The sequence below is a fragment of the Myxocyprinus asiaticus genome, chromosome 34, assembly GCF_019703515.2.
Source record: "Myxocyprinus asiaticus isolate MX2 ecotype Aquarium Trade chromosome 34, UBuf_Myxa_2, whole genome shotgun sequence".
Taxonomy (NCBI): Eukaryota; Metazoa; Chordata; class Actinopteri; order Cypriniformes; family Catostomidae; genus Myxocyprinus; species Myxocyprinus asiaticus.
In genome coordinates, this window is record NC_059377.1 from 32,150,743 (window position 1) to 32,166,919 (window position 16,177).

A 16,177-nucleotide genomic window follows, 5' to 3' on the forward strand; every position below is an offset into this window, starting at 1 on the left:
ATTACTATTATTATTATTTTTGTGTGTGTGTGTGTATTGATGTTATTGTTTGGATGAATTCTGTGCTATTGATGTGGTAATACCATAAACAACAAGGAGTAAACAGTCATAAATAATATGCTTTATTTCTTGTATGGCCAGCAATACATTTTTCGGTCACTGATGAGGTGTTCATGAATTTACAGGACCAAGGTGGCAACCCTATGCACATTTTATGTAGATTACGGTCATATTTAAGTATCCGAGAAGCAATAATGCCTTCTCAAACAATTTATCAGCCTTTTAATTCATTTGACCTTGAAAGGCTTGAAATGATGACATATTTGTACCCCGTTCCGAATCATAACGAGATATTCATTGTGTGACTCCCCTAGCGGAGACAAGGCGGATTTACAATGTCAAATAAAAACGCAGGGATGAACGCCATGTCTGATCCCGCTATTGAGGGCTAGAGAGAGCGAATACAGCGGGTGGACTTCGAGGATTCAAGTCGAAGCGCAGAATGTCAGAAAGCACCGGAATCCCTCAGGGCTCCCCGGTGGTGGGCGCGGCGGGCTCGGCTCCGGCTGCAACAGGAGTCGGTGGAACCGAATGTTCGGGCGCTGTTGTCGGCTCTGCGCGTATCGCAGTGAAGAAAGCGCAGCTCCGCTCCTCCCCGCGCCCGAAGAAACTGGAGAAACTCGGTGTATATTCATCTTGCAAAGTACGTTAGAGCAGGAAAAACATTGCGTACGTTCATAGCGTAAAGCGAAGATTCGTTTTGTATAGTTTTCCCGATTAATGAAGCTGATGATCGAAACTGGCTGTCACCTACTTTACCCACTCTTGAATTTGCAAGCACAGCACAAAAAGTCATTACTTTGTTCTTAACTCTTTTTCATTTCAAATGTATACTTTTGTGCAATTACGAATGCAATTAATGCACAATATATGAATAAACACAAGTATTTCCGTGATCTGCAGAGATAATACGCTGTATGTTTGCCCATAATGGGCAAGATAACCTGAACATGGTACTCGTGTCGTGTTGTCAATTTATTGTTGTTGTTTTTTTGTTTTTTATGTAACTATATATGCACGCTTTTGTTGATGACTATATTTTGTCAGGTCAAGCTAAAGTGTCATAGTGCTCTGGTTTGGAGAGTTTTGCTAAACTAGAAGGCACAATATAAAGTTGTTTACTCGAGAGGCGAGAGCGGCGTCTTTGTTTTGACAGGATGACAGCTGCTGGATGGGCGGGGTCTACTACTGGGGGCGGTGCCTGCTTTTTCATTAAAGCGCACGCTCCAATGCGCGAGATGGCCTGTGGGGTTTAAAATATTAGAGATTATTAGGAATTTACTGACGTAAAATTGACCATATTGCAAATTGTTATATTATTTTAACATCATTCAAGTTCTTTTGTTTTTACACAAGGTAAACACAAGGTTCTACTGGTCATTTTAGTGTCTATGTTTCGTTACTCAGGCTGAAGGAGCTTGCAAGTGCAATGGCTGGAAGAGTCAAAACCCACCACCAACTCCACCCCCTCCAACCCCGCCAAGAGCCGAGCAGCCAATTGCAGTTAACCTTAAGGAGCCCTGCAGAAGCTGCAGCCACGCCCTTGGTAATGAGTGTGTGCACGTTTTCTATTTAAAGGAATATTCTGGGTTCAATACAAGTTAAACTCAATCGAATGCATTGGTTGCATAATGTTGATTAGCACAATCTATTTTACAGTCATTTTAGGGTTTACGGTGTTACGTCATCATGGCAACGAAGTTGTAAAATTATATATACATTTACACAGAAAAAGTTAGTAAGTTAATACACTAAAATCATGTTAACATGCATATTTTTTACGTCTTGTGGCTATACTTTTGAAATAGTATTTAAACGTTTACGGATTGGCCCCGTTCACTTACATTGTAAGTGTCTCACTGCAACTTCAATTTTTGCTTCTTTTAAAGAAAAGTAGGGACAAGTCGAAATAATTTTTGTGGTAATCAAAATGATATCACAAATGCTGTCGATTGAGATTAACTCCTTTAAGGAGTGTAGTTAAACAAATTCCATCATTTATTCCTCAGTAGGCTGGTCTTTATTGTTTTCTTTTTACTGACCAGGTGACCATGTAACACACCTGGAGAATGTGTCAGAAGAGGAGATGAACAGATTGCTTGGAATTGTACTGGATGTGGAATACTTGTACACATGTGTCCATAAAGAGGAGGATCCTGACACTAAGCAAGTTTACTTTTCTCTCTTCAAAGTGAGTGGTAGTTGTTCAAACTTTTCTCCTTCCAGAATCTTTAATTAAGTTGACTGTTCCACTGTCAGTTTGATCAGCTGAAGGTTAAACACATCACACATGACTCAATGCTCGAATTACAAAATTTCAGCAGTTCTGTTTCTGTATTACAATCAATGTAATAAAACTGTTCCCCCTTTTATATACACATACACTCACTGAGCGCTATATTAGGAACACTATGGTCCTAATAAAGTGCCTGACGTGGTCTTCTGCTGTATTAGCCCCTCCGCCTCAAGGTTCGACTCGTTGTGTATTCTGAGATGCTGTTCTGGTTACTACAATTGTACAGAGTGGTTATCTGAGTTCCTGTAGCCTTTCTGTCAGCTAGAACCAGTCTGGACATTCTCCGTTGACCTCTCTCATCAACAAGGCGCTTCCATCCACAGAACTGCTACTCACTGGTTGTGTTTTGTTTTTGGCACCATTCTGAGTAAACTCTAGAGACTGTTGTGCGTGAAAATCCCAGGAGATCAGCAGTTACAGAAATACTCAAACCAACCCGTTTGGTACCAACAATCATGCCACGGTCAAAATCACTGAGATAAACATTTTTCCCCATTCTGATGATTGATGTGAACATTAACTGAAGCTCCTGACCTGTATCTGCATGATTTTATGCATTGCACTGTTGCCACATGATTGGCTGATTAGATATTCACATGAATAAGTAAGTGCACAGGTGCTCCTAATAAAGTGTTTAGTGAGTGTATATATATATATATATATATATATATATATATATATATATATATATATATATATATATAGGCTATCCAATTCGCAAATGTCTAAGACATTATACAATTTAATATTCTGTGTATGTAACCACTCTTTTGTTGCAAATTTCTCAGTTGTTGCGCAAATGCATCCTGCAGATGGGAAGGCCAGTGGTGGAGGCCCTGGAAAGTCCACCTTTTGAAAGACCAAGCATTGAACAGGTAGGCACTCAACTCATCAAACACCATATCAGCGTCAGGGTATATTGAGGTGCCAATATAAACAGAGCTCATGTGAGATCAATAGCGTCTTTGTTCTGGGGCTGATAATGATGAAAACAGGAAATTTTGAGGAACCTTGAAAGTTTTACAAAACATTAGTTGGGTAACCACAGCTTTGTTTTCTGTGTTAATTCAAAGGAAATGTATTTTGCTTGTGATGCACTTATCAGACACAGAGAGAGAGAGAGAGACATGTATACACACTGTCATACCAAAACAACCTTTAGCATTTAAGATTTTTCCCTTTCAGCCTGCCAGACAAGACATTAGTGAATGTCAAGTGTGTCAGTCAGGTTTGGATTTCACCAGGTTTGCTGTGTGTGTAGTGACTCTTAGTCTTGCTTGGTCTTGTTTGTATAAATGCAAACACAAGAAAACACTTATGTTTCCTTGACAAATACATTCAGAGTTTAAACTTTCTACATCACCTGTTCAATCGTCATTTGGAGAAGGAAAAGTTTTATGCAGTTGTGAAAAATGTTGCATAGTGAGAATTTCTTCAAAAAGAATGCCATAAATGGTTTTCATTTATCATTTACAAAGTCCATTAAACATAAAAAAAGATAAATCAATATTTGGTGTGACCACATTTGCCTTTAAAACAGCACCAATTCTCCTAGATACACCTGGACACAATTGTCCTCAGTTGTTGGCAGATGTTCCAAGCTTCTTGGAGAATTTGCCACAGTTCTTTATCTATTTAGGACCGAATCTCAGTTGCTCCTGTCTCTTCATGTTATCCCAGACTTACTCGATGTTCAGTGGGGCGGGCTCTGTGGGGACCATTCCATTTGTTGCAGGGCTTCCTGTTCTTCTGTTTGCAAAAGGAATGTTTGGGAGTCTAACATGTATATTTCCCATTGACACACTAAAGCTGAAGATATAAATAATCATCTTAAGACAAAGATTTTTGTGAAACATCTTATGTGCCTAAAGCTTTTGAATAGTACTGTAATTTCCCTCCCTCACACACATTCCTGACACCCCTGTTGTTAGTGTCACTCATGAGTCTTTTCATGTATTTTTTGTGTTGCAGGGTGTGAATAACTTTGTGCAGTACAAGTTTAGCCACCTACCATCTAAAGAGAGGCAAACCATTGTGGAGCTCGCAAAGATGTTCCTCAACCAGATCAATTACTGGCAGCTAGAAACGCCTTCGCAAAGGAGGCAAAGGGCGCCTGATGATGACGTAGCTGGTTATAAAGTCAATTACACCAGGTGACTGTCGTAGAATGATGATGGTTAGGGTCACCTGTCCTCAGAGATTGTGTCGTTTTCCATCAGATTTATTTATTTTTCTTCTGTTCTGCTGATTATTGTCATTTAATGTCCACATTAAATCAAAATTGACCTTTTATTTTTTCTTAATACACATTCCTGGTCTTATTTCATGTTGACATGTAGACAAGGAAACACTTATTGGTCCCCAAGAGTTCAAAATCCAATAACCTCTATTGGCTGGGCATCCAGTCAATAGCAAGATGAAATTGAATTTGTTCCAATGGAATGAAATTGTTAAAGGAATATTCCGGGTTCAGTACAAGTTAAGCTCAATTGACAGCATTTGTGGCAAAATGTTGATTATCACAAAAAATTAATTCATCTCGTCCCTGCTATTTTTATCAACAAAAAAAAAGGAAAAATCGAGGTTACAGTGAACTACAGTGAATGGGGCCAATTTTTGGAGGGTTTAAAAGCAGAAATGTGAAACTGATAATTTTATAAAAGCACATTAATTCTTCTGTTAAAACTTGTGTATTATTTGAGCTGTAAAGTTGTTAACATAGTTGCTTTAGGGTTTACGGAGTAAAGAAATCATGCCAACGAAGCTGTAAAATTGGTTATAATTTTACACAGAAAAGATTAGTAAGAGAATTTATCACACTAAAATCATGTTAACAAGCTTATTGTTTATGTCTTGTGGATATACTTTTGAAACAGTGAGTATTTTAACTTTAATGGATTGGCCCCATTCACTTCCATTGTAAGTGCCTCACTGGAACCCAGATTTGATCTTTTTTTAAAGAAAAGGAAGGGACATTACGCCACAAATGCTGTAGATTGAGCTTAACTTGTATTGAACCCGGAACATTTCTTTAATGGCAATAGAAGGAATCTGTCACCCCTACTTGTGTTTTAACACTTAACATTGTCATTGAAATGTATGTGTGTTGGCAGATTGCTAATAGCTTAATGGTTGTGTTGCAGGTGGCTCTGTTATTGTAACGTACCCCAGTTCTGTGACAGTCTTCCTCGGTATGAGGCCACACAGATTTTCGGGCGTACTTTTCTGCGCTCTGTATTCACTATTATGAGGAAACAGCTGCTGGAACAGGCCAGACAAGAGAAAGACAAACTACCACCTGAGAAACGCACACTAATTCTCACACATTTCCCCAAGTAAGCACAAATTGACACACAAACACACATGAAAACCCCACATAAAAGGTTGATATTGTATTTATGTGAATATGTGTGTGTACTGTGTGTAGATTTCTCTCTATGCTGGAGGAGGAGGTTTATTGTCACAATTCATCTATTTGGAGCGAAGACATCATGGTTGGTTTATCAGGTGGACAGATTCCCACAGGTAATTACCATGTTGTTCCAAAGCCCTATGACTTACTTTCTGCTCTGGATCACAAAATAAAATGTTTATCAAAATGTCCAGGCTGTTTTTTTTTTCTATTCATGGCTGTCCCTGGTCCCCATCCACTTTCATTTTACAGAAAGAGCAGCCAGGACATTCCTTTTGTGTATCACTTTAATGTTAGATGTTTATTCAGTCTTGTCTGTGGTATGGCTTGGCAGCCATATTCTGTTCATATTGGTTGGGCTTAGATTTTGTTGAACTTTGATTGGTGCAGTGATCAGTGCTCCACCCTTGACCCGCCCCCTGTACTACAGCAGTAGCCCCGCCTCTGTGGATCTGGCTGGAGGAGGCAGCATAAGCCCAGCCCGGAAAACAGCATCCTCTCTGGAACCCAATCCAGGTACAAATCACCATAGCACGACTGAATAACCATAATGACCAAGAACAACACCATTTATATGCGCATTATTCAAGTATAGATCTTGATTTTTTTCAAACCTTACAAAAGTTTTCATTTGTTACATTGTAGTTAATTCTCTCTTTCTCTCTAATATTAATTATATTAATATATATTGTTGTAAATCTATTGTAAAACAGGCTTTAATATTTTTTAATTTTTACAGATTAACAAAGAACATCATAGTTCAATTTTGTTAAACTTTTTTGAATCAGAGTTTTTTTGGGTATCACTATAAACAGCCCAAATTATAAAGTGAATTTGATCAACTCTACCTTTATACGTTATGCATGTTTATTTGTGTATGTAGGTGGTGAAAAACGAAAGCCTTCTGAGCCCTTATCTTATGAGGACAGTAAACGACCTCATGTTGTTGGTGACATTCCTATGGAGCTTATTAATGAAGTCATGTCCACCATTACAGACCCTACAGCCATGCTGGTACCAGAGGTACAGAGTGTGTGTGGATTTAGATGCTGTTTTTAATTTTATACATTATTGTATATCTGAACAGGTGTTTACAAGAGTCCATGAATGTACCAGATATCAGTGCTAAAACTCAAATTGTAGAGACTGGACCGGAGACAGTCTTTTATCCTGTTTTAATCATGTCAATGAAATTACTGACAAAATGTTCATGAACGCTTCATGTTTAATATAAAAAAAGATGATGATTAAACCATTTTCATTAAACTAAGCATACTTTGAGAATAATACAACAAGAAAAAAATAAAATAAAACTGCAAGATATTAACAATGCACTAACAATGCTTTAGAAGAAGAAAAATATAGAAATAATTTATTCAAATAATCCATAGTATGTTGGTGATTGCCTAACGTTTTTAATTAGGAAGAATTAATATAAAAAATCCTTGAAAATTTGGTTTGGTCTGTTACAAGTTTTTTTTTTTTTTTTGCAAATTGTGCATTGTCAACAGCATTTTTTGGGTAATACTTTACAATATTGTATTCATTAACATTAGTTGACATGAACTAACAATAAACAATAGTTCTACAGCATTTATTAATCTTATTTAATGCTTATTTCAACAAATGCTAATACATACATTTTTAAATTAAAAGTTGTATATGTTAACATTAGTTAATGCATTATGAACTAATATGAATTAACAATTAACAATTTTATTTGTATAAATCAATATTAACCAAGATTAATAAATAATATTTAAATATTATTGTTCATTATTAGTTCATGATACATAATGCATTTACTAATGTTAACAAATAGAACATTATTGTAAAGTGTTGCTAATGTTGTTTTATGCCATGTCATGCCATCCATTTCAATTTCACGCCATTTCACATTCATTAATTTTAAAATGGACTAAAATCAATGAATTTAACATGACACATTATTAACTAAATTTAAAGGACATTTTTGTCAAAAGATAAAAACTATGACTAAAACAAAAAACTAAAAGTTATCATTAAGCCTGTCTCTGTCTCTCTCAGACCAGTCTTCTCTCAGCACACTCTGCGCGTGATGAGGCCGCTCGGTTAGAGGAGAGGCGTGGCGTCATCGAGTTCCATGTCATTGGAAATTCCCTCAACCAGAAGCCCAATAAGAAGATCCTCATTTGGCTTGTTGGGCTGCAAAACGTTTTTTCTCACCAACTGCCCCGTATGCCCAAAGAATACATCACACGGCTTGTCTTTGATCCGTATGTTTGCAACTTTTAATCATCAGTCTAAAGCACTTAAAGGGGTAGTTAACCCAAAAATGAAAATTCTCTCATTATTTACTCACCCTCATGCCATCCCAGATGTGTATGACTTTCTTTCTTCTGCAGAACACAAACAAAGATTTTTAGAAGAATATGTCAGCTTTGTTGGTCCATACAATGCAAGTGAATGGTGACCATAATTTTGAATCTCCAAAAGGCACATAAAGGCAGCATTAAAGTCATCTATATGACTCCAGTGGTTTAATCCATGTCTTCTGAAGAAATCAAATTGTTTTTGGGTGAGAACTGACCAAATAATAACTTTTTTACTGTACATCTTGCCATTGCAGTCTCTAGACACAATCATGATTTCAAGTTTGATTACTCTTCCTAGTGCTTGATGCATGCACAGAGCACAAGGGAGTGTAATCGAGCTTAAAATCATGATCGCCAAGGAGACTGCTGATGTCAAGATTTATATTGTTATTATTTGGTCTGTTCTCACCCAAAACCAATTGGATCTCTTCAGACGACATTGATTAAACCACTTAAGTCTTATGGATTACTTCTATCCTACCTTTATATCCTTTTTGGAGCTTCAAAATGTTGGTCACCATTCACTTGCATTGTAAGGATTTACAGAGCTGAGATATTCTTCTAAAAATCTTTGTTTGTGTTCTGCAGCAGAAAGAAAGTCATACACATCTGGAATGGCATGATGGTGAGTAAATAATGAGAGAATTTAAATTTTTTGGGTGAACTATCCCTTTAAGACTTCAAAAGTCATAAAATATTGCCTGTAGCAACAAGTCTATTGTGGAGAGCTTAGACCAAAGCTGGAGCTTTTCTAAAGGACAATTTAACAGTCATCTTTGAACCTGTTTCCTCTTGATTCAGTAAATTGATTGCAGCTGTTTTGATTTTTACAGAAAGCACAAGACTCTCTCTCTGATTAAAGATGGCCGTGTTATTGGGGGAATCTGCTTCCGGATGTTTCCAACTCAGGGCTTCACTGAGATCGTTTTCTGTGCTGTGACCTCCAATGAACAGGTCAAGGTGTGTCATTCTCTTCCTCTCTCCTCACATCCCTCCTGTCACTCTTTGTTGCTCCTTTTCAGTTGATCCGTTTATTATTTTCAGCTGAATTAAACTGTGAATCTGTTTATTCTGGTTGTCGTTGCTAAGGGTTACGGAACTCACCTCATGAATCATCTGAAGGAATATCACATCAAGCATGAAATCCTCAACTTTCTTACTTACGCTGATGAATATGCTATTGGGTACTTCAAAAAGCAGGTCAGTGTGTTCTACTTGCTGTTTCAGAACTAAGGGAGGCTGCCCTAACAAAAAGTACTGTGACAGGACCATCATATGATACTGAATGATACCATTATATACTCTCACTGAGCACTTTATTAGGAACACCTGTCTACCTCCTTATTAATGCGATTATCTAATCAGCCAATCGTGTGGCAGCAGTGCAATGCATAAAATCAGGTCAGGAGCTTCAGTTAATGGTCACATCAACCATTAGAATGGGGAAAAAATTTGATCTCAGTGATTTCAACCATGGCATGATTGTTGGTGCCAGTTGGGCTGGTTTGAGTATTTCTGTAACTGCTGATCTCCTGGGATTTACACAAAACTGTCTTTAGAGTTTACTCAGAATGGTGCCAAAATCAAAACACAACCAGTGAGCAGCAATTCTATGAATGGAAACGCCTTGTTGATGAGAGAGGTCAGCGGAAAATGGCCAGACTGGTTCAAGCTGACAGAAAGGCAAAGGTAACTCATGTAACCCCTCTGTACAATTGTAAGCAGAATAGTAACTCAGAATGCACAACATGTCGAACCTTTAGGCGAATGGGCTACAACAGTAGAAGACCACATCGGGAACTTTATTAGGACCATAGTGTTCCTAATAAAGTGCCCAGTGAGTGTATACACTGATGAGCCAAAACATTATGGCCACTCACAGGTGAAGCAAATAACATTGATCATCTCCTAACAAGGCCACATGTCAAGGTCTGGGTAGATTAGATGGTAAGCGAACAATCAGTTCTCGAAGTCAACGTATTGAATGCAAGAGAAATGGGCAGGAGTAAAGACCTGAGCGACTTTGTCAAGGGACAAATTGTTATAGCCAGACGACTGGGTCAGAGCATCTCTAAATGGCAAATTTTGTGGGTGCTCCCAGTCAACAGTGGTGAGTACCTACCGACAGTGGTCCAAGGAGGGACAAACCACAAACCGGCAACACGGTGTTTGTCACCCAAGGCTCATCGATGCATGAGGGCAAAGAAGGCTATCCCATCTGGTCCGAACTGACAGAAGGTCTACTGTGGCACAAGTCACAGAAAATGTTAATGATGGTTACAGGAGGAATGTGACACAACACACAGTGCATCGCACCCTGCTGTGTATGGGGCTGCATAGCCGCAGACTGGTCAGAGTGCCTATGATGACCCCTGTCCACCATCGAAAGAGCGAGTGTCGGAACTGGACCTTGGAGCAGTGAAATAAGGTCCCATTTTCTTTTACATCACGTGGACGGCTGTGTTCGTGTGCTCCAATTACCTGGGGAAGTGATGGCACCAGGATGCACTGTGGGAATATGACAAGCCGGTGGAGGGTGTGCAATGCTATGGGCAATGTTCTGCTGGAAAATGTATGTGGATGTCAATTTGACACGTGCCAACTACCTAAACATCGTTGCAGACCAGGTACACCCTTTCATGACAATGGTATTCCCTGATGGCAGTGGCTTCTTACAGCAGGATAATACGCCCTGCCACACTGCACAACATGATGAAGAGTTCAAGGTGTTGCCCTGGCTTCCAAATTCCCCAACAGCATATTAGGCAGGAGGTCATAATGTTTTGGCTCATCAGTGTGTGTATGTATGTATGTTTATATATATACAAACATATATATATATATATATATATATATATATATATATATATATATATATATATATATATATATACACACACACACACACACCATCCAACAATGAAATACCCTCACAGTTTTAAATACCAAGTACCATATTTTTTTTACATTTACTGTACATTTATTAATTTAGTGGATGCTTTTATCCAAAGCGACTTACAAATGAGGAACACAACAGAAGCGACTCGTCATAAGAAGGCAGTAATATGAGAAGTGCTGTAATACAAAGCTGCAAATTGCTCAGAGAAGCACAAGTAGATAGGAATGTGAGAGATAGTGGCAGGCCCGGTTCCAGATCAAAATCACTGAGGGTGCTTCTGAAAATAGTGGGGGTGCTCTATATAAATTGGAGATTAATTGTAATTACAATTTTTTTAATAGATTAAATCATGTTAAATTCTACTAAAACAACGTAAAGAACAGTTTTTCATGTACAAAACATTTATTGCTTCATTTAAAAAAAATTTTTTCACATGATCTGTTGCTGAAAATGACCGCAAAATGCTGCACCTGCAGATTAGGACATATATTGATGCAGCATTTTGTGTGTTCACAAAATGCAGGGATTTTTGTGTTTGCTGGGATTCAAGGAAATCTGCTTGCCAATTTACAGTATTAGTCTTACATATTCAATTGAGCAGGTGTGTGCAGTTATTTTGGTACAGGGGCCACATCAGCCGTTAAGTAGAACATGGAAGAGAGGCGATAAAAAGTTCTGCATAGTTGTATCTTAAACCCAGTAGTAGTAGTGCACTCATGCACTCAATGAATGATGCATCATTTTCTGAAGGGTATACAGACTGATGGGACCATTCTGTGATTGCTTGAAGTTTTGCTGCTACTTTTCTATCATGTGTTAGTAAAACTGAATAAAGGCTGAGTATAATTATTCAGTTGTTTATTTTACCATACTTCAATTCAGTGGTAATTTAGTATTCAATTTAACACTCTACATCAGGAGTCTGGTTTAATAGTAAAATAAAATATTCAGAAATAATAGATTCTAAAAGCTTCGTTTAAAGTTGGCCGCAAAGTGGACCCGTTTACTTGTTTTATTCTCAAAGCATTATCAACCTGTTTACACGCTCATGGGTCATGATGTGGGTCTTGTCAATGGTTTGTTTGGCATCCCATTCAGCACACAACTGAATAAAACAGGCTGCATGACACTGATAAATTATTACTGCCAGAGTAACATTCGCATACAGGTGTGAGGGACTTCAGAATTTCACAAATAACACAAAGAACAAACATATTCCTCTCTCACTTGGTTTAACTCGTGTGTCCCCTCTGTGTGCGATTAATGCGAAGATCTATTGGGATTTTACTAAATTTCATCACTGAAAAGGTTTGCTCGCAGACTTGGCACTAAACAGCACATGCAGCCTCACGAATGGACACGGAGTGGCTGCAGCACACTTTTCTTTGAGCATAATATTGCACTATTGAGGGCTAAGTATTTTATTTATTTATTTTAAGAGGAGAAAGAGAGAGCACGCACTCACATGCATGGTTGCCAGATTGCATAAATTAAGTATGACATAAGGTGAAATATTTCCTATTTGTGCATTTATAAATATCTGCTTGGGGTGTTGTATCTATTATCTGGCAACTCTGAGCATATTACAAGCTTGTGGATGCACGATAGGTCCCAAAGCCAGATAAATTAAAGCTCTAATAAAAAACGTTCATGATAAATCAACCTGCGTGCAGTAGTTTGCCCTGGTCTGCAATTGAGGATGCTCTAAGGTTCGTTTGAGGGTGCTTAGCACCCCCGTAGAACCGGGCCTGGATAGTGGTAAAACAGTGGTTTGAGAATTGAGAAAGAAGACAGTTATTGCATTAGTAAGGTCATTGCCAGAACATTGTCAAAGTCCTGCCAGAAGAACATTGCTGTAGTGCAGTGTAGATATAACAAGAGCCTGAACAAGGAGTTGTGTAGCATGCTCAGATAGGAAGGGATACTGTATCTTCCTAATGTTATACAGAGCAAATCTGCATGATGGGCTGTTTTTTGGACAGTACCATGTTTTCTTTGGTACTGTAAGGTTACTTTTTTGGTAAGTAATGGTACTCCAAGGCACAGTACAACAAAAATGCCATGGTGTTATTGTGACTCATGTCCAAAAAAGGGTTTTACTATGGTACTTTTTGAGTAGTGCATTGAAAGCATTTTCGTTGTCTTACCTTATATTTATTTTGTCATGCTAGGGATTTTCTAAGGACATTAAAGTGCCGAAATCTAGGTATGTAGGCTACATTAAAGACTACGAGGGAGCCACACTCATGGGCTGTGAACTCAACCCCTGTATCCCATACACAGAGTTCTCCGTCATCATCAAGAAACAGAAAGAGGTGTGTGAGAGATCTGGGGTGTGTTAAAGAGTTCACTCAGTTTGTTTTGTTGATGTCTCAAGGCATCTTGACACCCTCTCTTTTAGATAATCAAGAAGCTTATAGAGCGCAAGCAAGCGCAGATTCGGAAAGTCTATCCTGGCCTGTCATGTTTCAAGGAAGGAGTTCGGCAGATTGCCATAGAAAGCATTCCAGGAATCCGTATGTCTCAATTATATATATTTTTTTTAATTACTATTTTTTGTTTTTGTTTGAATGTCATCAAATGCAGCTGCATTTTTACAACTGTAATTTTGTCTATATATTTTCTTTGGGCAGGTGAGACAGGCTGGAAACCTTTTGGGAAGAGGTGAGTGTTTAACTATTACACAGCACATCACAGCTAGACATGTCTTATGTACTGTAACTTAGTTAGTTAGTAGTAGTTGTGAGAAAATAGAATAAAATGTTTATGGAATCTCATCTTTTTAACAGCAAAGAGCTGAAGGATCCAGACCAGTTATATTGCACCTTAAAGAACATTCTACAGCAGGTCAAGGTAATGCATGTCTGCACTGGTTTAAATGTTTCAGAAACAACATATGAACGTGGCTTATGAGTATTATGTAATTGTTTCTCTCTCAATCTCTTACAGTCCCACCAGAATGCATGGCCCTTTATGGAGCCAGTGAAGAAGAATGAGGCACCTTGTTATTACCAAGTCATCCGCTTCCCTATGGGTATGCACTGATCCGTTTATGGACACATTACACCTTACACTTGGGTTTCAGAAAGTGAGATTCTTTGAGCCAAGACAAAGATTGTTGGACGACCAGTTAACTATACTGACCTATTGCTAATATAGTGTTTACTATGTTTGGAGTAGGTCTTAAATGTTTTTAGTACTTTTTGACTAAGTGTTTTTGGATGTATTTGCTCGTTTAGATTTGAAGACCATGAGTGAGCGGCTAAAGAGTCGTTACTATACCACACGGAAACTGTTCATGGCCGACATGCAGAGGATCTTCACTAACTGTCGAGAGTACAACCCTCCCGAAAGCGAGTACTACAAATGTGCCAACCTACTTGAGAAGTTCTTTTACACCAAGATCAAAGAGGCAGGCCTCATCGACAAGTAGTCCAGTTATTAGGCAGCACAGTTTGCTATCTCTGTTTCCCTCCAATTTCTATCTACCTCTTTATCTTGCATTTATCTTATAGCTGCATCTGTGTTAGTGTTGAGTGCCGTTTGTCCAAGACGAATGTCTGGTGATGAGTCATTGGTGTGTATGTGCAGGACATAACCATATGTGACAAAGTCTCTTATCTTTTCCTTCTGCCAAAATCAGAACATTGCGGAACAGTTTTGCTCGAGTGTTTGTATGTATGGCTGTATGAATTTGGTGTGCATGTGTACTGTATATAATAGTAAAAATCTGTTTATATAGATACATTTTATGAAAAACTGTATATTTTATATAGATGGGAGGGAAGGGCAAATCAATCAAGAAAAAATACTTTAATGTTGTACCTTCAAAGAGCACTTATTATTTAACCTAAAGAAAATGTGGTAAATACTTGCATTTATAAGCTTTCTAATCAGAAAATTGCACATTTGTGGTTTGTACCAGAGTGTTTAAGTGATGTGGCGAACTGAGGAGCATTCCCTGTACAACAAAGTCTTAATATGCTTCATCTTTATGGCTGTCCTACTTAAGAGAACGTACATGCTTTATATGTAAAGATGACATGTATAATGACTCCGAGAAATGTTTTGTGTAATGCTTGTACTTTTAAATACTAGAAGAGATGGACTTTTTACTACATTTGTGGGATTGGGGGGGTATAAAGCTATATTAAGGTCTTTGTACCTTTGGTTTTAAAGACATAGCAATATTTTATAGAATGAGTAAAACTTTAGAACCAATGTGAAATACATTTTTATGTGAGAATGTTTCTGTTGAGGGTAACGTTGCACAGCTATTTTGTGTGTACTTTTTTTAGATATAGAATTGTGTTAAAGAAATATTTGTCACGATTGTCCACATTTTGTTTTAATACACCTGTTCATGAATATAAATTATTCAGATGCTAGTTTTGTTGGCAAGTTTTAACCAATTTATTTTTCAGCAGGTAATAAATTTTTTGCATTGTGAAAATGCATACATCTGTACACCTTGTCTTACTGAAAATGATTCAACATAAATCCGTTAATTTGCTGCTGTAGTCTAGTGTATCAACATATACTGTATGTTACACAAGTAAAGGAAAGTTTATATTTACTGTTGCTATTATTATTGTATTATTTATTGTCTGCAAGAGTAGATTTAAAGGATTGTCAGTACAGGGCTTGCCCTAGGTTGATTGATTTAAAATAAGTTCTAACAAAATGTCAAATTTAGAAGCAAAAGACCGGAAATAAAAAGCCCTTAGAACTCTCACCCTTTTTTTAAGAGACTGATAAGCATTTGAATGACACAAATTAGGAAATTTTTGTCTACTATTAAGTGGTACAAGTATAGTTTAGGATTCAATAATTGAATGTATGGTTACATGGTCATATTTTATTACACTTATGGATTTAAAAAGATAATGTACAGTCTTATTGAAAATGTACAACTAATACCTGCAAATCAAAATAAAATCTATAACAATACCAGATTATACATTTCCAAATTTGGTAACATTTAAAATTACTAAAAGTATCTGATGTATTGCAATAAAATAAATGTACAGAACAGCTAATATAGTTCACGATCAAATATTTCTGGCGAGTATTACAACAAATTAAAAAGAAACTAAAAACTGATTGACTTACAATAAGAATACAAGCAGACAGACACATTAATACAGGGTTTTAAA

At 37.5% G+C, this 16,177-nt stretch overlaps 1 protein-coding gene across 1 annotated transcript; it reads left to right on the forward strand.

Annotated features, from left to right (window-relative positions):
- The first annotated feature begins 284 nt into the window (after positions 1 to 284).
- LOC127424904 (histone acetyltransferase KAT2B-like) lies at positions 285 to 15,602 on the forward strand. Its single transcript, XM_051670443.1, has 18 exons — positions 285 to 703; positions 1,468 to 1,606; positions 2,106 to 2,251; positions 3,145 to 3,231; positions 4,328 to 4,509; positions 5,500 to 5,691; positions 5,784 to 5,881; positions 6,159 to 6,284; positions 6,652 to 6,791; positions 7,815 to 8,023; positions 8,956 to 9,082; positions 9,212 to 9,322; positions 13,193 to 13,336; positions 13,423 to 13,537; positions 13,655 to 13,685; positions 13,811 to 13,874; positions 13,971 to 14,055; positions 14,261 to 15,602. The coding sequence occupies exons 1-18, from the start codon at positions 503 to 505 to the stop codon at positions 14,452 to 14,454; spliced, it is 2,391 nt and encodes a 796-aa protein (XP_051526403.1). The 5' UTR covers positions 285 to 502; the 3' UTR covers positions 14,455 to 15,602.
- The last annotated feature ends 575 nt before the right edge of the window (positions 15,603 to 16,177 follow it).